Below are 25000 nucleotides of genomic sequence, written 5' to 3'. Positions count from 1 at the left end.
TTAGGATATACTAGAGTGGCAGACATCTCGTAGTTTCTTCTACTGGCGTCTGCGGCGCCTCCTACTGGAAGACACGGTAATGCGAAAGATCCAAGAAGCTAACAGCGAGCTGACGGACGGGCAAATCCAGGCAATGCTGCGCCGTTGGTTTGTTGAGGCTGAAGGTGCTGTCAAGGTAATTGCTACACAAGTTTACACTATTATATTTCCATATTTGTTGTTACACACATGCAGGAGTTGCATGAATTCCAGGAGGGGGGCTGTCTTGCCAGAACACCAGCTGGAATTTGAGAGCAAGCTGCAACGAACGCATCGTCTATCCATAAAATGAAGCCGCTTCTAAGATACTAATCCTCACCACTAAGGCGGAAAATAAACACTTTCTTCCAAGTATTATTATCACTGTAGCACTAAAGGAAAATTAATGGCTAATTATGCTACACACACACACTGAGCAGGACAACACAAGAAGCTAACTGATAGAGTTTAAATGTAAAGAAGGGGTGATCTATCCAGCTGTCGATACTATCGATACCTAGTGTAGTATCAGTATATAAACAAAGCTAAAGTGATTAGATCAGTGGAGGCTGGTGACTTCCAGAATTGAGGAGGCCATTTTTTTCCGCTTGCTCACTTCACTCGCGATGGAATGTTCCCTGTTCTCTTCTCTGTCTTTGTGCTGGCCAAAGGCATACTATTTGGAGTGTAAGCTACAGTCAGAAAGTTCTTGCTGATGCAATTCATTGTGCAGAGCTTAGCCTTGTGCCTTCCTGAAGAAATTACATTGCTGTAAGTCTATGAGCCTGCCTGATAATTAAGCTGAGAAATGACATTTGGATGTTATATAAACGCCAAGTGAACATGTGTAAAAGGCAGGAATTTTAATTATGTAGTTAAAAACAATTTTGTTTAGCTTACATTTTTCATTCTTCTACAGCTTCAACATGTAATCACCAATTTAATCAAGTTTAGCATATAAAAAAGATAAGATAACACTTTCTTACCGCCGGCTCGAGTCACACGACTCATCTTGACTTCTGGAGTTGGTCGGCCAGCAGATTTTATCTTCACTTTTGAAGCATGGTCTAAAGTATGGAATTGCTGGGACAACAAATAGTCGACTAGATTTTCTTTCCCATCCCATGGCCTGCATCTAGGTTGAACTCCATCCTCCTCTTCCACTGGATTCGGACCCAAGCCACCACCACAAGCACCTGTTCCATGTACATTTTCCTCTCTCACATCCATTTTGCCTGGCTAATCTAGGCTTGCTCGAACACACACAGCTAACTGGATGGAAAACAATGAGCTAAACTTCAACTGTAAAAATGTCCAAACTACAGAGATAAATGTCAATGAGCGATTAGCAGCAGCAGCTTTTGCTTTCGAAATCTGTCTCAGAGATGTTGTCAACTCAAGGAGAAATGCCTAGAGTGAAGGGTTTAACGTTAACGCATATCTATCTCCAGCCCAAGATCTCAAATTGCGCCAGAATCTCGCCGATTTCCGAGGTCGTTTTAAGCAAAAGTATTTGGCTATATGAGCTATAAACTTTACGGATGATAGCCAGGGGTGTTCTCTAAATTTCCTGAAAAGCACAAGTTGATAGGACACTCGTAGCCACTATGGCGAGTGTTTGTTTGACTGAAGTGGCTGGCGAATTCTCAAAATGGCTTCTGTGTTGATTAGGAAAGGAAAGGATTGATTCCAAATGAACCAGTAGCATGTGATTGGACGAACAAAATGTCAATCTTTCAGCCCTGGACACAATGCATGGTGAGGCCAGGCCTCCGTTGCCCACCCATTTTCAGTGATCTGGCCAATCACATATTGGCATGAAAAAGCATGCATTACATTGACTTCTATGAGAAGCTAATTTCCTAGGGGAGGCCTGGCCTCCCTTAATACAAACTGATAGGGAAATCTGGCCTGTTGCTTTACAATTGCAATATTGGGTTTTAGCCATGGGAACATTTAGATTTATGAACAAAACTAAAATAATATGAATATAAAAAATAAAAAATATGTTTTTTGTTAAAATAAATAAATAAAATAAATATATTTATTGTTTTTTTTAAATCTCTCTCTTCTCTCAAATTATTGGGGAGGCCAGGCCTCCTCCACCTCTATGGAGGAGCCTCCACTGGATTAGATAGATATTTTTCTTTTTCTTGTTCTTATTATTACAAAATCATTTTTTGTTATTGTTTACAAACTCGGGTAGTCAGTCTCTGGATAAACTTTAACAGCAAAACCCAAATAATTTGAATGGGAGCCAATATTAGTTTTTGCTTTTCATTAGTTGTTCAACAGCCACTCTTATTTTGTTAAAAATATATGAATGTGCCATTCAATACCACAAATTTAATAAGACATGCTTTATAAAATGTGTTATTGTGTTTACTTTAGTTGTATACTATAAAACATTTTCAGTTTTATACCCTACCATACTTTTGGACCATAGGGCACACCAGATTATAAGGCGCACTGCCAATGAGCGGGTCTGTTCAGGTCTATTTTCATGCAAAAGCACTGGATTCATAAGGCGCATTAAAGGGGTCATATTATGATTTTTTCCTACATTTAAAACCCTTCCTTATGGTCTACATAACATGTAATAGTGGTTCTTGGGTCAAAATGTTGCATAGATCATGTTTTACAGACCATCTTCAAGCCGCTTTCTGACCGTCTCTACAGGTTGGGCCATTTTGTGGGCGGTCTTATTTACCTGCCTCCACTTCGACTCGAAATTGGTGTAGGTATGAGGCCCCAAAAAATGTAATTGGGATTCCTGGCCAAAAATGGTTATCGGGACATCCCTAATTATTATTATTATTATTTAAGATTGTTATTGTTATCATTATTATTATTAGTAATTGTTATTGCATTACTAATGTTATCTTAAACTATGCATTACATTGGATAATTCCTGGTCGTTGGCTGCAGAAAGTTTTTTTCGAGATCCCATAAAATCTGTGTTTGTAAAAGTAGTTGAGATCTCAACATGGGCCTAAAATATACATTTCTGCAATTTGGATAATGTTATAATTTTCTCATAGCATTAGTCACTCAATCATTCAAAAGACTACTAGTTGTAATTTGACTTAAAACATTTGTAATTTTCATATATTATAAAATAGGTTCATAACCGCTGTTCCTTCAGGAGGAATCTTGCCCTGAGAGAACCAGCAGGCAGGAGCTAAGAGGAGCCATGTCTCCTGCGAAGTGGCCTTCTCGTCCATTACCCAATCAGAAGTGACTGTCTTAAGCCACAATTAATCACAGCTCTGGCACGTGCAGATAGGAGAGCAACACGCTGTCTCTTAATTAAAAGCAAACAGATTAAAAATGATTAATAAGGGCATTAAATGTTCTTGTGGACCCCAAGCAGGACTATTCATATAAAGGTAAGGGCCTGTTAAACCCCTCCACCTTCAAATCTTTGCTAAGCCTCTCCAGGCTGGCTTTGTTTGGGATCAAAGATGCCGGCACTCATGAATACTAATATTCCTATCAAGCTCAAATAAACAAAACATCCAGCGCTTACTTTGTGCTGGTCCACTTCTTTTGGCATGTGCTGATATTGATTTGTGCACATTTAACCAGTACAATTTGTAAGTTTTGTTATGCTAGTTATGTTTTTTCATTATCACAACAATGGTCATACATGACAATGTCATCATGCAGGCCTATTTGTGGGACAACAATGAAGAGGTGGTGGGGTGGCTGGAGAAGCAACTCGCAGAAGAGGAGGGTGCGAGGTCTGTCATCGATGAGAACATAAAGTACATTCGCCGAGATCACATCCTCAAGCAGATACGCAGGTGATTTTAATAAAACAGCATGGTTTTATGATAATAATGATGATGATAATGTCACTCCACATTAGGGGTGGGTAACGAATTTGGTACTTTTATAGGCTACCACCAAATTCCGTCGGTACTACCGGTTATCGATACTCGTAAAATTAAGTGATATGTTTCAATACTTCTGACAGACTAATCATTGGCTCAAACACTTAGTGGGGAAACAAGCAGACTCTGTCAAACTGCTTATAGGTAATGCTGCAATTTCCCATACCAACAAAGCAAGTATGTCTGATAGAAAACATTCAAATGTTAGGTAATGCTGCACTTTTTCAAAATGTGCTAGCTTTATGCTAATTTAAATTGGCTTTGCCTTATACAGGCTACTGATTAGCGTTAGCAATTTGAAAACTACATGAAACTAAGATGTGTTTTACAATCAAAGAGCAAGTGTGTAATAAGTACAATACTTTGAGTATAAACACTATGTAGGGCGCAACATGAGACACGATTGGACCATTCAGCTATTTCCTAGCTAAGCAACACACCATAACAATCTAAAGTCTTGAAATTGCAACTGCATGCAAAGTTTGTTGTATAATACTGGCAAATGAGACTCAGAAATGTAATAAGTAAACAACCTATAACAACTGGATAGCAAAGTTTTTATAATCACCTCATTTTCAAATGATACAATAAAAAATTAGACATTTTTATAAAACAATTAACATTTATTAACACGCACAAAAGTACCGAAAAGCCATACCATTGATTACCGCGATCAGTTATGTAGAAGTGCGCTATTCAAGTATAACACACTTATTTATTTAAAAGGTACCCACCCCTACAAACATAACATGTATTTTTCCATTTCTTGCTCCCAGCTTGGTTCAAGCTAACCCAGAAGTGGCCATGGATTCCATCGTGCACATGACCCAGCACATCTCACCCACTCAGAGAGCTGAGGTAGTGCGTATACTGTCTACTATGGAGACCGCAGCCTCCTCATAGTGCTCAGGCCCAATTAGTCTGGAAAGTGCGGTTCGGAGGAGCCAACGTGACGGCACCTTGGCACCCACCAGGGTACTCATGAATTGTTGGTAATGATTCTTCGATATTGATTTGTAAGTTGTCTATGACCCTTCTACCAATTTTGATAAATAAGCATATTTTGTATTCCAGTGCAATGACTTGGTGACCAATTTAATGTACACTATTTTTGAGACTGAACCAATATTGAACTAATGAACTGGAATGTTGTCATATTCCAATGTAAACTGCTTTCTGACTATAATTATTAAGTAATTGGAGAGCAGTCTTGGCAAGAAAAGGTAATTTAAACCCCCAACATGGGCACACTTAGTTGAAAAACTATATTTAAAAAAATAAACAGGAGCACTGTAACACATTTGGACAGAAGAGCCCAGCAGGGAGCAAAAGGAGCCTTTTTAAACCGTGTCTGCTTCCCAGTTTTCCCTGCAGTGAACACAAAACTACAGCTGTCCCTTCTGTTCAGACTTCATGCTGCTGCAGATGCACTTTATACTGCGTTGCTGTTCACATTGCATACAGAATCAAACTGGCACAGCCCTCGCTGTAAATGTGCTTGCCAGAATGACACACACACTTGCACACACACCGAGGTGGACGTCGTTGAAAGGAACTGGGAAATGATAATGGTACTAAAGTACACACATATTAGCATATTTTGTAGCTTCCTAAAAAAAATCAGAAATAGCTTATTTTTTATTATATTGATTTGTTTTTATGATAGGAAAATATTTTTGGAATACTTGATGAGATCACCTATGTTCGATGACTCACGTAATCTCTAACCGTTAACCACGTTTTATTTATACTTTATTTACCAAAATTGAAATGTTTTAATATTGTTTTCCATTGCATATGATGTTTTTGTTACTGACTGCCAGGTACTTTGTGACACAATTAGGTGATAATGGATAAACAGCACTGTCCTTTAATTACATCACAGATGTTCATTGACAATGTGAAAACAGATTCCTGCTAAGTGCTGTGCCTTTTTTTTGTCTGTAGTGACAAGCAGGCCATTGCTTTTTAAAACACTGGTTGTGACCTTTTACAAATATTTACAATTGAAATAAACCTTACCCAATGAATTTGTGTCATGTCTTTGCAGTAAAAGATAAACATGTTTTAAATATCAGTGATCGCGAGAATAGTCGCTGAAAGCCTCATTACATTGTAGCAGTCAGAACAGAGTCCATTACACAGGAGATACATTTTGTGATTATTCAAAATGATACTCTCTGCATTCCTCAGTCCAAAGACGATTAAAGCGTCGTCCCCCATCGCCCCTCCCCTTGCCTTTTAAACTTCAACAGTCTTAAGAAGGATGAGACGGATCAAACAAATACTGAGGGAGCTATCTCATCCGTTTATTTATTTAATTTTGTCTTACTTGGTTCAGATCATCCCCTCGGCTCTGTCAACTTTGTTATCAACCGAGCAACAAATATGTAAGACAAATTGAGTTGCATGTGCCCAATGCCCACAACAATTACAAGAGAACCAAAAAAGAAGAAAAAGTAATTTGGTGCTATAATTGGAAATGTGTGTTGCGTGGTCCCCCTTGTCTCCCACAGGGTTTTTGCTCATTTGTGGTGGCGTGCGTGGTGGGCTAATTCTTTTGATCAGTGCCAAAATGCAGATTCCGTTTTTTACAGTGAAGGAAAAGGTATTGTTTGGGTAACATGCACAAAACCATGCCATGACACCAACTGTCTTCTTTTCTTAACCCTCAGGAGGCATAGGCTGACTTCTTTGTGCTTTCAGTACTTTTTTGCTGTATTTTTGCCATAGTGTTCTCCATTATACAATATTTTCCTTAAATGTAATTTATGTTAAATTTTAATATATCATTGTCCAATTCTTGTAAAAGTGTACGAGGCACTGGCAGTTATTCAACAAAATCCCAAAGCCAAACAGGAAATGGCAGTCCTTCATTTTTGAAAGTGCATAAAAAATGTTTTGATTCATATTTTATTTTACTTTTTTTGCTCATATATCTCAAATCAACTTAAGTCCTAAACAAAAATACCAAACATGTAATGTTTTTATTTTATTTTATTTATTTAGCACTGACAAGTGATTATTTTTCAAAATCAGATTGATCACACTTTTGAATTGGGCTAATCATAATTAATCACAGGTCGTTACTCGCTTGCATAATTAAAATGATCTTAAAAAAAGACTAACATTGTATTGTCAGGATGTCAGACAGGAACATTTTTTTAATGTTTTACCTGAATGCACATTATGTATTTGCTCAAACCTTGCTAACATATTTATGTTAAGTCCAGTGAGTAATTGTCTGAATAATCTGCATATGAACATGATTAATACATTATTTTTTGTGATTAATCACGTTAATTACTTTTTATTTTTATTTTTTACAACCCTAATTTTAACTCTTTGAAGGTCTTTTGATCAAATGACATGACATGAGATATTTTATTATTTTGTGTAGTATCTGATCAAAAGGCTTTCAAAGGGGTCAAAGTAAAAATAAACATCACCTGTTAGCTGTTTTTGTTAGATATATACACTACCGTTCAAAAGTTTGGGGTCACCCAAACAATTTTGTGGAATAGCCTTAATTTCTAAGAACAAGAATAGACTGTCGAGTTTCAGATGAAAGTTCTCTTTTTCTGGCCATTTTGAGCGTTTAATTGACCCCACAAATGTGATGCTCCAGAAACTCAATCTGCTCAAAGGAAGGTCAGTTTTGTAGCTTCTGTAACGAGCTAAACTGTTTTCAGATGTGTGAACATGATTGCACAAGGGTTTTCTAATCATCAATTAGCCTTCTGAGCCAATGAGCAAACACATTGTACCATTAGAACACTGGAGTGATAGTTGCTTGAAATGGGCCTCTATACACCTATGTAGATATTGCACCAAAAACCAGACATTTGCAGCTAGAATAGTCATTTACCACATTAGCAATGTATAGAGTGTATTTCTTTAAAGTTAAGACTAGTTTAAAGTTATCTTCATTGAAAAGTACAGTGCTTTTCCTTAAAAAATAAGGACATTTCAATGTGACCCCAAACTTTTGAACGGTAGTGTGTATATATATATATATATATATATATATATATATATATATATATATATATATATATATATATATATATATATATATATATATATATATATATATATATATATATATATATATATAAATATATATATATATATTTATATATATATATATATATATATATATATTTATATACATATATATTTATATATATATATATATATTTATATATATATATATTTATATATATATATTTATATACATATATATTTATATATATATATATATATATATATATATATATATATATATATATATATATATATATATATATATATATATATATATATATTTACATATATATATATCAGTGACGTGCAGTGAGGTTCATGGCTGGTGAGGTACTGATTTCATCACAGTCAGATTTACAACATATGAACCCAAAAGAGTATCTAATTCACCATTTGATTGGCAGCAGTTAACGGGTTATGTTTAAAAGCTCATACCAGCATTCTTCCCTGCTTGGCACTCAGCATCAAGTGTTGGAATTGGGGGTTAAATCACCAAAAATTATTCCCGGGCGCGGCGCTGCTGCTGCCCACTGCTCCCCTCACCTCCCAGGGGGTGATCAAGGGGATGGGTCAAATGCAGAGGACACATTTCATTACACCTAGTGTGTGTGTGACAATCATTTAACTTAACTTTAACTTTACACATACAAACTAGCACACAAAAAAGCACTTTTAATAAAAAAAGCGTTATTATGGTCTTACCTTTACTTATAAATGAAGTACATGCGCCGCTGTTGTGCTGGATTAATGCACCCCTGCCGTAGAATGCACCCCCTGACGAGTGTTGTATCAACTAAAGCCCACACTTAAACTTTCCACGTGTTGGAGGAGTTGTGAATGAATGAAATATGAAATCTGTGCTGCAGTCTGCAAGTGTACCTAATGTTGTGGCCCTGCAGTCATTCACAACTCCTCCAACACGAACATTATTGTTTTTGCACTTTTTGGCATATTATTAAATAACTTTTTTAAATAGATTCAATCTTGCACGTGGAAAGTTTAAGTGAGTTGAGTTGAGTTGAGTTTGAGTTTATTTCGAACATGCAAGCATACAACATGATACATCACAATTTCCAGTTTCTTTTCAACATGTTCGAAAAGGAGTAGGAAGAAGCAGAGCTTATTTAATCCTACCCCTTTTCTTTACATAACAGTTGCAAAACTTTTTGTTCACTTCCTGTTCACAATTTTTTTAACAATAAACCATAAGTAATCACAATAAAAATAAATAAATAAATAATAGTAAGAATTTAATAATAATAATTGGTGAAGTAAGTCATATTTCATATGATGAGATAAGTAAGATTACTTTAAGAATGGATGGATGAAATAAATTGAGAATGTTTGTCATGGTTCTTCTTCTTTGTACTTTGTAAACACTTTAAGTTTGAAGAGTTTCTTGAAGTGTATCATATTAGTACATTGTTTGATTGCTTTGCTTAATCCATTCCATAATTTAATTCCACATACTGATATACTGAAGGTCTTAAGTGTTGTACGTGCAAACATATGTTTTAAATTACGTTTTTCTCTAAGATTATATTTTGTATATTTGTATATTCTTGGGTAGCAGGTTATAGTTTGCTTTGTGCATAATTTTAGCTGTTTGCAAATTCACTATGTCGTGGAATTTCAGTATCTTTGATTCAATAAATAAAGGATTTGTATGTTCTCTATATCCAACATTATGTATTATTCTAACTGATCTTTTTTGTAACACAGTTAATGAATGAAGTGTACTTTTGTAATTATTTCCCCATATTTCTACACAGTAGCTCAGATATGGTAACACTAGTGAGCAGTAGAGAATATGAAGGGATTTTTGGTCTAGAACATGTTTTGCTTTATTCATTATTGACGTGTTTCTTGCAACTTTATGTTGTATATTTTTTACGTGAGATTTCCAGTTCAATTTATCATCAATCATTATACCTAGAAATTTGGTTTCGTTTACTCTTTCAATTTCTATTCCGTCTATTTGTATTTGTGTTTGACTTTCTCTTCTACTGTTACCAAATAGCATTATTTTAGTTTTACTAAGATTCAACGATAGTCTGTTTTTGTCAAACCATCTTTTTAATTTGTTAATTTATTCTGTTATTATTTGTACTATCTCCTGTGTGTTTTCTCCTGAACAAAACGCTGTTGTATCATCCGCAAATAATACTAACTTTAAATATTTTGTAACTTTACAAATGTCATTTATATAGAGATTGAATAATTTAGGTCCTAGTATTGATCCCTGAGGTACACCACAGGATATATTTAGCGTTGTAGACGTGTGTTCGCCTAGCTTCACGTATTGTTTCCTGTTCGTTAGATAACTTCTTATCCAGTTTAAGACTAACCCTCTGATGCCATATTGTTCTAGTTTTTTGATTAAAATATTGTGATTAATTGTGTAAAATGCTTTAGTTAGATCCATAAAAACCGCTGCCGCACATTTTTTACTATCTATTGCATTGGTAATTTATTCTGTAATTTCAATTAAAGCCATTGAAGTTGAAACATTAGCTCTGTATCCATATTGGTTCTCTTCGAGTATTCTATTTTTATTTATGAAACTTTCTAATCTGTTATTGAACAGTTTTTCAATGATTTTAGAAAATTGTGGAAGTAGAGAAACAGGTCTATAATTTGTAAATTGATGTTTGTCTCCAGTCTTATAAATTGGTGCAACTTTAGCTATATTCATTTTGTTTGGAAATGTACCTGTTTGAAATGATAGGTTACTAATATACATTAATGGTCCTGAGATCTCTTCAATAACCTTTTTTATCGTTTCCATAACAATTCCGTTACAATCAGTTGAAGTCTTAGATTTATATTTTTTCACGATTGTAACTATTTCCTCCTGTGTCACATTACTGAGGAACATGGAGTTGGGATTTCGCTCTATGGTATCAATATAGTCCTCAATTGGAACTGGGTCTGGAATCCTTTCTTCCAATTTTGGTCCAGTATTTACAAAATAATTATTGAAGCTTTCAACTACTTCCTTTATGTTGTCATTTTTTTTATTTTCATCTAAGAAGTATTGAGGGTAGTCCCTCTTAGTTCCATTTTTGATAATGCTATTGAGGATGCCCCATGTTGCTCTCATATTATTTTTGTTCCTGTCCAATAATTCACTGTAATATTCTTTTCTACATGATCGTAGTATGTCTGTTAACTTGTTTTTATACTTTTTGTACTTAATTTCTGCCTCTATAGTTCTTTGTGCTATAAATTTTCTATATAGTGTATTCCTCTTCTTACAAGCATTTTTTAATCCTTTTGTCATCCATGGTTGATTATTCTTTCTCTGCTTGTTACTGAGTTGTATCCATGGAGAATATTTGTCATAAAGTATTATGAACTTGTTTAAGAAATGTTCATATGCTTCATCAACCTCTTTTTCATTATACACATTGTCCCAATCTTGCTTTTGTAGCTCAATTTTGAAGGCAGTCATCCTCTTCTCTGTGCATAGTCTTCGAAATGTCCTTTTGTCTTCCATGTTCTTCTTGTAGTTTCCATCATATATTGTAAAAACTGGCAGATGATCACTAACGTCGCTTATAAGTAGACCACTTGTAGTGTTATTATCAAAATCATTGGTAAAAATATTATCAATAAGCGTGGCACATTGTCCTGTGATTCTGCTTGGCTTTGTGATTTTAGGATATAGACTGATGCTGTACATTGTATCAATGAAGTCATCAATAGACTTTTGCTTGTTGGGGTTCAATAAGTCAATATTAAAGTCACCACATAAGAACATTATTCTTTGACCATTGTCCATGTACCGTAATTTCCGGACTATAAGCCGCACCTGACTATAAGCCGCACCAGCTAAATTTAGGGGAAAATACAGATTGCTCCATATATAAGCCGCACCCGACTATAAGCCGCAGGGTTTTGATGTGTAATTACCGTAGTATATAGGGGTTCCTGCTACCACGGAGGGGATTGTCGGGACAGAGATGACTGTTTGGGAACGCAAAGCGTCCCATTTATTAACAATAAATCTTTCAATCATTCAATCAAACTTTCACATCTTTGACATGGCGAACAGCATTCGTGCAGAGTACAAATAATACAACGGTGCAAAGTAATACAAAGTGCTCGCCTGTACGTTATGAAAAGTCAGTCTTTAATCATTGTGTCATCGTCTTCCTCCTGCGTACTAAAACCACCGAAATCCTCTGTGTCGGAGAAGAACAGGCCGTAAGTAAGCCGCACCCTTGTATAAGCCGCAGGGACCAGAACGAGGGGAAAAAGTAGCGGCTTATAGTCCGGAAATTACGGTAAGTTGCCTTGATCCATTCTTCAAATGTTTCTATACTTGACTTAGGTGATCTATATATACAACTGATGAATATGTTTTTGCTTTTTTCCTGACATATTTCAATGGTTATACATTCTAAGATATTATCTATGGCAAATGACATGTTTTTTACCACTTTGTAGTTCAGGTTCTTCATCACGTACACAGCTACTCCTCCATTTTTGTTGGTTCTGTTGATGTAGTTTAGTTCATATCCCTCCAGATCAAAATCTATTCCTTTTTTATCATCAATCCATGTTTCTGTGACAGCAATCACTTTGAATGGTTCGTTGATGTGTTCCAAAAACTTCTTAATGTTGTTGTAATTCGCATACAAGCTTCTACTATTAAAATGAATAATTGACAATTTGTTATCACATTCAATGTTACTATTATATTGATCATCTGTATAATAAAAACAACTATTACTGATGTGGGAGAAAAAATTTGTATCTGGATCTATATCATTTTCCAAATCCTGGTTTTTGTGATCTTTGTTGCAGAAATTTTTTAGTTCCATATTTTCTTGTTCAACAATCTTTGATGTTGTTTCAATAATCTCTATAAGTGTAGGTGGATGCAATCCTGAATCTAGGTCCTCTTGTTTAGTCGTCCCTTGGAACATAGTAGTGCCAATGCTGAATTTAGGTGCTTGTTTTCTGTCAGAGTCCATTATCATCGTTGTTGTGGTAGCTGTGTAAACTTTAAAAATTGTCCAGGTCCTTGATGTCATGGACAACAATTACTCTTGCTTCTGGACCTCCATTCAGCTTGATGTAGATTTTACAGTTGGTGCTCCAAGTTCCCTGGATTTTTCCCTGCCTTCTCAAGTCGCGTGCTTTCTTGGCGATTCCAGCATTGCGTTTTGTGAGATGCTCATTCATGTACACATTTGTTCCCTTCAGCTTCTTTCCCTGTCTGAGCAATGCCATTTTAGATTTTCTGTTTACGAGTTTCACGAGCACGACTGGAGTGGCGTTGTTGTTTCTTCCGTTCAGTGGGATGCATGTTTCGATGGTATTAATGTTAATTTCAATTTCTTTTGATTGCAGACAGTTGACCACTTGCTGTTCTGCTGAGACCATATCCATTTCATCTGGTTCACCTTCATTATTCACAGCTTTCGCATAGGATGTGGGCTTTAGTTGATATAACACTCCCGTCAGGGGGTGCATTCTACGGCGGGGGTGCATTCTCTACCACCAGGAGGCGGGATTACTGCGAGCCTCAGCCAGTGCGTCTTCGCAGCCGTTTTATGATTGCTCAGCACAAGAAATACTTACACACATACAGTTGTTGACAAAATACACTGTACATTATATACCTCAGCTAACTAAACTATGGAAATGTATAATATAGTTCATATAGCAATACGGTCTCACTGCACAGCAGGCCAGCAGTTAGCCGTGGTAATCCATGGTGAGGCTCTACTGAGTGACGTGCCTCAACTGGCTGCTGATCACAGCAAGTCTCTTCTCAGTATTTGAACGGCAAATGTGAAAATTCTGCGATTTTGAATAAAAATAATCTAAAACTGGTGAAGTTAAATGGAAAATAACTTTATAGTATAATCACTGGATACATATAACAATTTAATTAATTTTCTTTATTTTTATTTTTTTTTTCTTTCCATGATGGCACGTGAGGCCCCGCCTCACCTGCCTCCCCTGAGTGCACGTCACTGATATATATATATATATATATATATATATATATATATATATATATATATATATATATATATATATATATATATATATATATATATATATATGATTACTCGATTAAATATCTTAAGGACTTTATGTAATTTTAGGCTTTGCGGATCATTTAAATGTAATGTCCCCAGAGGGTTGAAAATATATTATTACGGTTGTCAATAAATCACAGCAAATAAACACCGAAACCATGTAAGAATGCCCTCGAGAGCAGTGGTTCTCAAACTTTTTTCAGCAAGTACCACCTAAGAAAGAACTTGGTTCTTCAAGTACCACTATAATGACCAACATTAAAATACAGTAGTATTGTAAGCCTCAGTGTTCATTAAAAACTAGGCATATAGGTTTTGTTTAACAAGTATATTTAATATTACTGGCCACTAACATTACACACGGTTTGAACAGTAACACTCTGTTTGAATGTAGGAAAAATAAAACACTGTACTTTAATCAAGTGATTCTTTGGCGTACCACTAGATAGATTCCACGTACCACTAGTGTTACACGTACCACAGTTTGAGAATCACTGCTCTGGAGGTTCTGAGCAGCATAGGACTAGCCAACACAACCTGATTGGATGCTTGGTAAATACATTTATAATAAGTTTACCTTAAACTAATCTTTGATTGTCTACGAATTAAATATTACGGTACATTAAGAGCATTTATAGCACTGTACCGCATAAAATCAGCTGACTAGCTTATAAAAATAGACTCTTCAACTAATAGTTATGTTGCAAAGTATTCCGTTTTTGACTAAGGTTGCGTTGTCCCTAAATCAATTAATTGAATAGAAAAATAAAATGAACTTGATAACTGCAGGCATCGATAAATTGCCATGTCGGTGTGTGTTTGTTTTCTTGGTCAGTCATTTTCAAACAGGGTGCAAGAGGTTACACTCTGTGCAACGCTCTTAGCACCTGAGCGTGTTTATTCAATAGTTGAGTTACAGAGTGAATCATCTTGTCAGTCATCCACAATCTTTGTCTCCTTTTGGTGGAGGCGGGATTGCTAGTTTACACACACACAGGATGCACTGACAGATCATCGCTTTTTTTTTGCATTATAATTTGTAGTATTTGGCTCGTTCTAGGTGCATTGGTGTTAATCTGAGTTATCCATTTTGCCTCCAAATCATTCTATAAATGCATCAAAATAGCGTCAACAATACTCCATTTGCATCTTGTCACCTGAATATTAACCAAGTATGAGCAACAGTGGTATTATTGCCGTTTACTCTAACTATTTTTAGCAGCGCTAACGCTTGTGCAGCTGCTGTGTTGACATACTGAGCTGCTGCTCATGATCGCCTGTTAGCTGGTGAAAGTTAATTCTATGTTACAAATAATGCCTCTCACCTGGATAGAAAAAGGTTGTGGAAATAAACCGAGAAGTTGGTCATTTTGTGACGTTCAACTTACACCCGGCGATGGCGAGAAAGACACAAAAAGACGCTAGTTTGAGGCACCAGCTTTTTTTTTGTTTACCTTTGCGCGGATTATGATGAAGTTTTCATCTAAACGGCAAGATTTGAACATCCTTACAGTCGTCAGCCTAGTGAGAGCAGACATTGTACAGTAAGTGTTTCTTTTTTTGTTTCTGTTGTTTATCATGAAGTCTGCAATGATTAGTAGTGTTGTTGAGGGAAATAGTGAACGTTGTGATGCATCTGTTAGGAAACGGTGAGGTGGATCCCAAGGATGCAGAGACGAATTTGTGTTTACAATTGTTCTTCCTTTTATTTGGCGGAAGCACAAAGTAGCAAACAAAGGCGATGGTGGAAAACACAAAACACACCATGTAAAAAAAAACTACTAAGAGGAAAATAAACACACAAAACTAAAAGCGCTAGACAAGGCTAGGAAAAATATACTTCATGAAAGAAGTAAATAGACTAGGTCCAAAATAAAACGCTAGACAAGGCTAGGAATAATACGGGCCAACCTGAGATGAAAAGTACGCGATGAACTAGTGAGTTCTCGTGGCACGACCAACAGGTTGCAAGCAATGGCAAAGTTCCGGCGCTCACCGGTTGTCAGCAGCCTGGTTAAATAGGCTGTTTTTAATTACAGTCAGGTGTGTGCTGCTGCCTTGCGTCAGCTGCACTCCATACTGTGAACGAGAGAGAGAGTGAACATGGAGTGCAGACAACAGAAATAGGCAAGGACATTTACAGATTACCACAGTACCCCCCCCTCAACGGACGCCTCCTGGCGACCTACCTGGCTTGTCTGGGAATCGAACGTAAAAGTCCTTGATCAAGTCCTTGTCAATTATAAGCGATCTAGAGATCCATGACCGTTCCTCTGGGCCGTACCCCTCCCAGTCCACCAGGTATTGGAAACCCCTTCCCCTTCTTCTCACATCCAAGATGGTGTTTACAGTAAATGCTGGGTGACCATCAACCAGCCTGGGTGGAGGAGGCGGTACCTCCGGAGGACTGAGCGGGCTGGATGAGACAGGCTTGATGCGGGACACGTGAAAAACAGGATGGCACTTGAGAGATCTAGGGAGATGGAGCTTGACTGCAACACGATTGATGATCTTGGCAATGGGGAATGGTCCAATGAACCTGGGAGCCAGTTTCCTAGATTCGGTGGCCAATGGTAGGTCCCGAGACGATAACCAGACCTTCTGTCCCAACAGGTAGTGTGGGGCTGGTGTGCGATGGCGGTTGGCTAAGAGTTGATTCCTGGCCGATGTTCTTCTTAACGCCGCCCTGGTGTTGCGCCAAGCCTGGTGAGCCCGATGTAGGTGTGCAGTAACAGATGGGACGTCGGCACTGGGTTGGGTAGAAGGAAAAACTGGTGGTTGGAACCCATAGGCGACGTGAAATGGAGACAGGCCGGTGGCGGAGCTAATGAGGGAATTGTGAGCGTATTCGATCCATGGGAGATTCTCAGACCAGGTCGAAGGTTGCTGATGACAAGTGCACCGGATGGCTGCCTCCAGGTCTTGGTTGGTCCGCTCGGTCTGTCCATTGCTCTGAGGGTGGTAGCCGGAGGACAGGCTAGGGGAGGCCCCCAGAGATTTGCAGAATGCCCTCCAGACGGCCGAGGAAAACTGTGGTCCTCTGTCGGATACCACATCAGTGGGGATGCCGTGCAGCCGGAAAACGTGGAGCACTAATAATTGGGCAGTTTCAAGAGCTGACGGCAGCTTGGGGAGGGCCACGAAGTGGGCCATCTTCGAGAACCGGTCCACAATGGTCAAGACAGTGTCATTACCCTCGGAGGGGGGTAGTCCTGTGACAAAGTCCACAGCTATGTGTGACCACGGGCGGGAGGGGATGGGTAATGGGTGTAACAGTCCTGCTGGAGCCTGGTGGGATGCCTTGTTCCGGGCGCAGATCCGACATGCTGCCACAAACGCCTTCGTATCTGCCAGAATGGATGGCCACCAAAAACGCTGGGAGAGGACAAAACTGGTGCGACGAATACCTGGATGGCAAGCGATCTTCGACCCATGTGCCCAATCCAGAACGCTGGAGCGGAGCCGAGGAACCACAAACAACCGGCCTGGTGGGCAGCCCCGAGGAGATGTGTCCGACTTCAGGGCCTCCAAGACTTGCCGCTCGATGTCCCACTGGAGTCCCCCAATGACGTGGGTATGGGGAACAATTGGTTCATGTGAAGAATTCTCAAAGGATGAAGAGTAGACACGGGACAGGGCATCGGGCTTCCCATTCTGAGAACCAGGTCGGAAAGTGATGATAAAGTTAAAACGGGTCAGAAATAGTTGCCACCTGGCCTGGCGGGGGTTCAGTCTCTGTGCGGTCCTTAAGTAGGACAGGTTCTTGTGGTCTGTGTAGATGATGAATGGTTGCTCCGCCCCTTCCAGCCAATGTCTCCACTCCTGAAGGGCCAAAATGACCGCCAGAAGCTCCCTGTTGCCAATGTCATAATTTCTCTCAGCAGGGGATAGGCGACGAGAGAAGAAAGCACAGGGGTGCAACTTCTGGTCAGTGGTAGATTTCTGGGAGAGTACGGCCCCTACACCTGAATCAGAAGCGTCCACCTCAACAAAAAATTGGAGAGAACGGTCAGGGTAACACAGAACAGGGGCAGAAGTAAACGACCTTTTCAGCCTCAAGAACGCGGAATTGGCTTCGGGTCCCCATTCAAACGGAACCTTAGTAGAGGTTAGCCTCGTAAGTGGCTCAGCGACGCGACTAAAATTACGAATAAATCGCCTATAAAAATTAGAGAAGCCCAAGAATCTCTGAAGGTGCTTCTTGGAAACCGGAGTGGGCCAATCTACTACTGCTTTTACCTTAGCGGGATCCGGTCTGAGTCTACCCTCCTCAATGATAAAACCTAAGAATGGAATGGAGGATGAGTGAAACTCGCATTTTTCCGCCTTGACGAACAGTTTGTTCTCGAGCAATCGTTGAAGGACTAACCGAACCTGCTGCACATGTTCGTCAAATGTAGATGAATAAATTAATATATCGTCCAAGTAAACAAAGAGAAAACGACCTGTCATGTCCCGAAAAATGTCATTAATGAAACCCTGAAAAACGCCAGGTGCATTAGTAAGTCCAAAAGGCATGACAAGATACTCAAAATGTCCGAGAGGAGTGTTGAATGCGGTCTTCCATTCATCCCCCTCTCGGATGCGAACAAGATGGTAAGCGTTACGTAGATCGAGTTTAGTAAAAAACCTTGCTGATTGTAATGGAGTAAAAGCTGAATCAAGGAGTGGTAGAGGATACTTATTCTTGATAGTAATCTGATTAAGAGTGCGGTAGTCTATACAAGGCCGTAGGGACTTGTCCTTCTTTTCGACAAAAAAAAATCCAGCGGCTACAGGTGCGGTCGAAGGGCGAATGAGGCCGGCAGCTATAGATGTGTTTATGTATTCTTCTAGTGCTTTGAGTTCGGTGTTAGACACCTTGTACATACGGGTCGATGGTAACGCCGCCCCGGCTAGCAAATCAATGCCACAATCGTAGGGTCGGTGGGGGGGAAGTGAGAGTGCTCTATCCTTGCTAAACACCGCTCTTAAGTCATGGTAGTGCTTGGGCACGTTTGTCAAGTCTATGTTCTCTATAACAGCAGTAGGTGGCGGTGTACGAGATCCTGCTGCGGAACGAAGACAATGTGTGTGGCAGGTTACACTCCAATTAATAATGGCCGAACGAGGCCAGTCTATGTGCGGGTTATGCTTATGTAACCAGGTTAACCCAAGAATGACGGGCGCGGACCGTGATGGCACAACAAGAAAAATTATTTTCTCACAATGATTTCCAGACAAGCGCAGGTTGAGTGGGAGTGTCTGGTGGGTTATGCTGGCTAATAGGCGCCCATCAAGAGAATACACCCTCTTGGGCACAAATAGTTTGACAACAGGAATCTTATGGAGTCTCATGAATTCAAAATCCAAAAAGTTATCATCTGCTCCTGAGTCAATGAGAGCGCAAATGTCTATTTGTTGGTTAGACCAAGAAAGAGTACCTTTTAGCTGCATTCTGCCTGCGGCCAACGAAGGAGAACGACGACCTCTGGTGGACGTGTCCTCTGGCGAGTGAGGGCGCACTCGTGGCCGTGCGGCGGGGCGCGGCAGTTCTTTGCAGCGGGAGATGAGATGATCAGCGGCCCCACAGTATAGGCAGAGTTGGAGGTGAACGCGACGTTCCCTCTCGACGGCGGTGAGTCGGCGGCCTCCCAGTTGCATCGGCTCATCTATCTGCCATGAAGGGGGGTTGTCTTCGAGTTGCTCCGTCTTGCAGATGGCAGGTCTAGCAGGCGCTGATTGGCTGCAAGGTGGGGCTTGTCTTCCTAGTCGACCCCTCCTCTCCTCCAATAGGCGGAAGTCGATTTGCACCGCCAGCTCGATGAGATCATCCAGATTCGTCGGGAGTGACAGCGGGATCATCATGTGACGAATCTCGTCCGCGAGACCCAGGAAGAAAGCGTCCAATAGTGCTGAGGGACCCCAGTCACAATCGGCCGCCATGGTGCGGAACTCGATCGCGTAATCCGCGACCCGTCGTGAACCCTGTTGCAGCCGGAAAAGGGATCTCGCTGCCTCTCTACCTGGGAGTCGTCGTTGGAAGATTTGCTTCAAGGTTTTGGAAAAGTTCGCGTATGTGGAGCTGGAGGTGGTCTGACGGTTCCATTCTGCAGTCGCCCAGGTGCCAGCACGGCCAGACAGGTGAGAGATCACAAACGCTACCTTAGCCCGCTCAGAGGTGAAAGCGGAAGCGTTTAGCTCAAAATGAAGTTCACACTGCGTCAGGAATTGTCTTACGTCTTCCTTTTCCCCGGAAAAACGTTCGGGTCGGGAAAGCCGTATGTTGCTAGTACTAGCGGGTTGTGTAGGCTGGGTGGATGCCTGGTCAGGCACGGTGGTCGAGGTGGGTACGACGGTGGCTAACAGCATGTTGATTCGCTCCAACATGGCGTCTTGACGCTCCGACATCCCCTGTAGACCTCGGCTCAGGTGGTCAAGCTGGTCCCCCTGCTGGTTGATCCTTTGAGCCTGGCCTTGCAATGCTCTTTTCCAGGGGTCTGTCTCTGCGGGTTCCATAGTTTGGCCGGAACTTTCTGTTAGGAAACGGTGAGGTGGATCCCAAGGATGCAGAGACGAATTTGTGTTTACAATTGTTCTTCCTTTTATTTGGCGGAAGCACAAAGTAGCAAACAAAGGCGATGGTGGAAAACACAAAACACACCATGTAAAAAAAAACTACTAAGAGGAAAATAAACACACAAAACTAAAAGCGCTAGACAAGGCTAGGAAAAATATACTTCATGAAAGAAGTAAATAGACTAGGTCCAAAATAAAACGCTAGACAAGGCTAGGAATAATACGGGCCAACCTGAGATGAAAAGTACGCGATGAACTAGTGAGTTCTCGTGGCACGACCAACAGGTTGCAAGCAATGGCAAAGTTCCGGCGCTCACCGGTTGTCAGCAGCCTGGTTAAATAGGCTGTTTTTAATTACAGTCAGGTGTGTGCTGCTGCCTTGCGTCAGCTGCACTCCATACTGTGAACGAGAGAGAGAGTGAACATGGAGTGCAGACAACAGAAATAGGCAAGGACATTTACAGATTACCACAGCATCTATGAAATGAATGCGCCACCCTATGCTTAACATGATCAAAATACCTAAATATGACATGTTATTATGAATATCACTACATATTTAATGTAGTGACATATTTAATTGTTTATAAAACCTTGATGGAGGTTTTTTGATGTTTTTTAGAGCGCTTTATAGGCAGAAAAGAGTGAATCCCATTGACTCTATTGTTAGCCACCTCTTGCTAGCATTAATTTAGGATTTACAATGCATAGAAAAAGAGAAATGCATACCGTTCTTGTCGCACATACGGATTGTGAATGATAGGCAAAATTCCAAAAAAAAGCACAGTTCCTCGATAAGGTGTTTAATATTTATTAAAGTGCAACTTTTGCTAGCAGAGCTTGAGTTTTTTTTGTTTGTTTACTTACTTATGATAATTAAGTTGTTAACTTTCCAATTACAATGGCAAAAATCCTAATGAGAATTAAAAAGTGTATTGGATTTGAAAGGAATACTTATCTATTATGATTACTTTTGGTCTCAATATAGAGCTGACAATAATAATGTTTATCACCAATCATTTCTATATCGACCACAATTTTGTTGTTCTTAATGTGCAATGGCAATAAAAGCCTGTTCTATGCTATTAAAAAAAATATCGGCCCAGACCTCGTTGCCCCCATTGTTGAGTCACACCTGCGTTCTGTCCCTTCCTGTTTGTCTGTTGCCGACTTTATTCCACCTCTCATTTTTTCTTTTTTTTACCCCAAGAATATTAGAGTAGAAATTGTGCAGAAGTACTGAAAAGTAACCGACTCATTTTGATGCATCACTATTGACAAGTAAACCTGGCAGTATTTAGAATAAAGTTTTGCCTGGCAAGTTTGACATGTTTATCCTCCTTTTATGCATATTTTTGTCATGTTTGCATATGATAATGTAGCGTATGGTTCTGCACTGTGAGTTGAGTTTTTAAAAAATATTTTTCAAAGTGAAGAGCGTGTGTCCAATAGCATCGACGACACAGACGTCCGAGTATATTAGAAAAGTTTAAAGGCAAATACAAGCCAGATATCATCGACAATTGTTGAATGTGATAGAGGGGCTCCATACACTAAGAAGGAAGACTTAACATTTCAAAGAGTAAAAAACAGCAAATTTGTGTCAAGCTATCTACTTTCTATCTACTTTCTTGTACACTTGCAAAAATATTTTAAGAAGTACAAAAGTATTTGATGAGAGCGAATAATGAACTATAGTAGGAATAACTTTTTCCAAAATCTGTTGGAACAATTTCCACAGGCGAGTGAAACCCAGCTGGACGGTGCTGTTTTGTATGCCAATAAAAGGCTGATTTTAAGCATAATCATCATTCTGCCTACATTACAATATTGTATACTCTTATCTAACTTACACAAACGTTAATGAGTCCCACGGGAAATCGTGTGATCCCAATAGCTCAATTACAAGAAGAAAAATAAAAACAACACTAGGATAAAAAGCACTAGGAAAAATGAACTAAACAAAATACTATATAAAAAAAAGCAATAGAATAGAGGGCACAATAAAGAAGGGAGAATTTAAAATCGATTATAAAGGATTTGCATATTTACAAATAGAATGAATACAGGCATATGTACACTATATAGAAAGAGAGGCATAGCAGTGCAATGATGATGTGCAAATAGAAATTATTTAAAGAAATTATATCTGTTACAGAGCTGCTACAGCAACTTTGTCATATGTCTTGCTTTTGTGTGTTTCTTGATTTTGGTAACTAAAATGGAAAAATGGTGTTAGTTGCTGTGATAAAATCCTAGCCAATACAGCTATGCTTTTATTTTGAAGCTTATTTTTTACTGAACACGAATCACTGTGTGCGGGTTGCAATGCTGTGCAACTAGAGAGTGGATGTCCTCTCACAGTTCACACTGCTTGGACAATGAGGAAGTTGACAATACGACAACACGTGTCGATAGACCACAAGCTGTGCATAGGACCCAGCATTCCGTAGGGGCCCCCCAGTTTTCGTGAAGAAGCGCAAAATACCAATGAATGACAGTGTGCTTCATATTCAATTTTACTGTAAACTTATTCCTAGCCCCTTCCTGCTCCATCACGTATCACTTTGTTAATTTTTCTCAACCATGGCACGCAACATTTTTTTTTCTTTCTAAGCCATCCTGCCCAACCACATATATTGTTGATCTCGATGCGCATATTTGCTGTAAAAATTTACTTTTCAAAGGAGAAGTGGGATATTCCTCTGACTGCATTATTTCTGTTTAACTTTAAGTGTTTGAATGTACAAAACCCAAAACCAGTGAAGTTGGCACGTTGTGTAAATCGTAAATAAAAACAAAATACAATGATTTGCAAATCCTTTTCAACCTACAGTATATTCAATTGAATAGACTGCAAAGACAAGATACTTAACGTTCGAACTGGAAAACTTTGTTATTGTTTGTAAATATTAGCTCATTTGGAATATGATGCCGGCAAAATGTTTCAAAAAAGCTGGCACAAGTAGCAAAATAGACTGAGAAAGTTGAGGAACGCTCATCAAACACTTATTTGGAACATCCCACAGGTGAACAGGCTAATTGGGAACAAGTGGGTGCCATGATTGAGTATAAAGCAGCTTCCATGAAATGCTCAGTCATTCACAAACAAGAATGGGGCGAGGGTCACCACTTTGTGAACAAATGCGTGAGCAAATTGTCGAACAGTTTAAGAACAACATTTCTGAACAAGCAATTGCAAGGAATTTAGGGATTTCACCATCTACGGTCCGTAATATCATCAAAAGGTTCACAGAATCTGGAGAAATCACTGCACGTAAGCGATGATATTACAGACCTTCGATCCCTCAGGCGGTACTGCATCAAAAAGCGACATCGGTGTGTAAAGGATATCACCACATGGGCTCAAGAACACTTCAGAAAACCACTGTCAGTAACTACAGTTTGTCGCTACATTTGTAAGAACAAGTTAAAACTTTACTATGCAAAGTGAAAGCCATTTATCAACAACACCCAGAAATGCCGCCGGCTTCGCTGGGCCCGAGCTCATCAAAGATGGACTGATACAAAGTGGAAAAGTGTTCTGTGGTCTGACGAGTCCACATTTCAAATAATTTTTGGAAACTGTGGACGTCGTGTCCTCCGGAACAAAGAGGAAAAGAACCATCCGGATTGTTTCAGGTGCAAAGTTCAAATACCAGCATCTGTGATGGTATGGGGGTGTATTAGTGTCCAAGGCATGGGTAACTTACACATCTGTGAAGGCACCATTAATGCTGAAAGGTACATACAGGTTTTGGAGCAACATATGTTGCCATCCAAGCAACGTTATCATGGACGCCCCTGCTTATTTCAGCAAGACAACGCCAAGCCACGTGTTACAACAGTGTGGCTTTATAGTAAAAGAGTGCGGGTACTAGACTGGCCTGCCTGTAGTCCAGACCTGTCTCCCATTGAAAATATGTGGCGGATTATGAAGCCTAAAATACCACAACGGACATCCCGGACTGCTGAACAACTTAAGCTGTACATCAAGCAAGAATGGGAAAGAATTCCACCTGAAAAGCTTCAAAAATTGGTCTCAATTCCCAAACGTTTACTGAGTGTTGGTAAAAGGAAAGGCCATGTAACACAGTGGTAAAAATGTTTTGCTGCCATTAAATTCTAAGTTAATGATTATTTGCAAAAATAAATTACGTTTCTCAGTTCGAACATTATATATCTTGTCTTAGCAGTGTATTCAATTGAATATAGGTTGAAAAGGATTTGCAAATCATTGTATTCTGTTTTTACTTACGAATTACACAACGTGCCAACTTCACTGGTTTTTGGGTTTTGTATTATTTAGTGTTTGGTGCAACTGGACCGGATAAGGGTAGAATAAATAGAAAGAAGGGAGGGGGGAAGACAGAGAGATACAACAACAATAACAAAGATACATCTTCAGATACAGTATAAAAT

The 25000-nt window shown here is 39.2% G+C and overlaps 1 protein-coding gene across 7 annotated transcripts in view; it reads left to right on the top strand.

The window, feature by feature from the left end:
- Positions 1-5962, top strand: part of acaca (acetyl-CoA carboxylase alpha) — a 64347-nt gene extending 58385 nt beyond the window's left edge. For all 7 annotated transcript variants that reach the window (XM_062048079.1, XM_062048077.1, XM_062048084.1 and 4 more), the window contains 3 exons: positions 5-175; positions 3688-3824; positions 4691-5962. In XM_062048079.1, coding sequence (XP_061904063.1) covers positions 5-175; positions 3688-3824; positions 4691-4817 — 435 coding nt within the window. In that variant the 3' untranslated portion in view covers positions 4818-5962. The remainder of the gene's footprint in view (positions 1-4; positions 176-3687; positions 3825-4690) is intronic.
- The last annotated feature ends 19038 nt before the right edge of the window (positions 5963-25000 follow it).

This window comes from Entelurus aequoreus, linkage group LG05, assembly GCF_033978785.1.
Source record: "Entelurus aequoreus isolate RoL-2023_Sb linkage group LG05, RoL_Eaeq_v1.1, whole genome shotgun sequence".
In the NCBI taxonomy this organism is placed as follows: domain Eukaryota; kingdom Metazoa; phylum Chordata; class Actinopteri; order Syngnathiformes; family Syngnathidae; genus Entelurus; species Entelurus aequoreus.
This window is presented reverse-complemented; position numbering and strand designations above follow the sequence as displayed.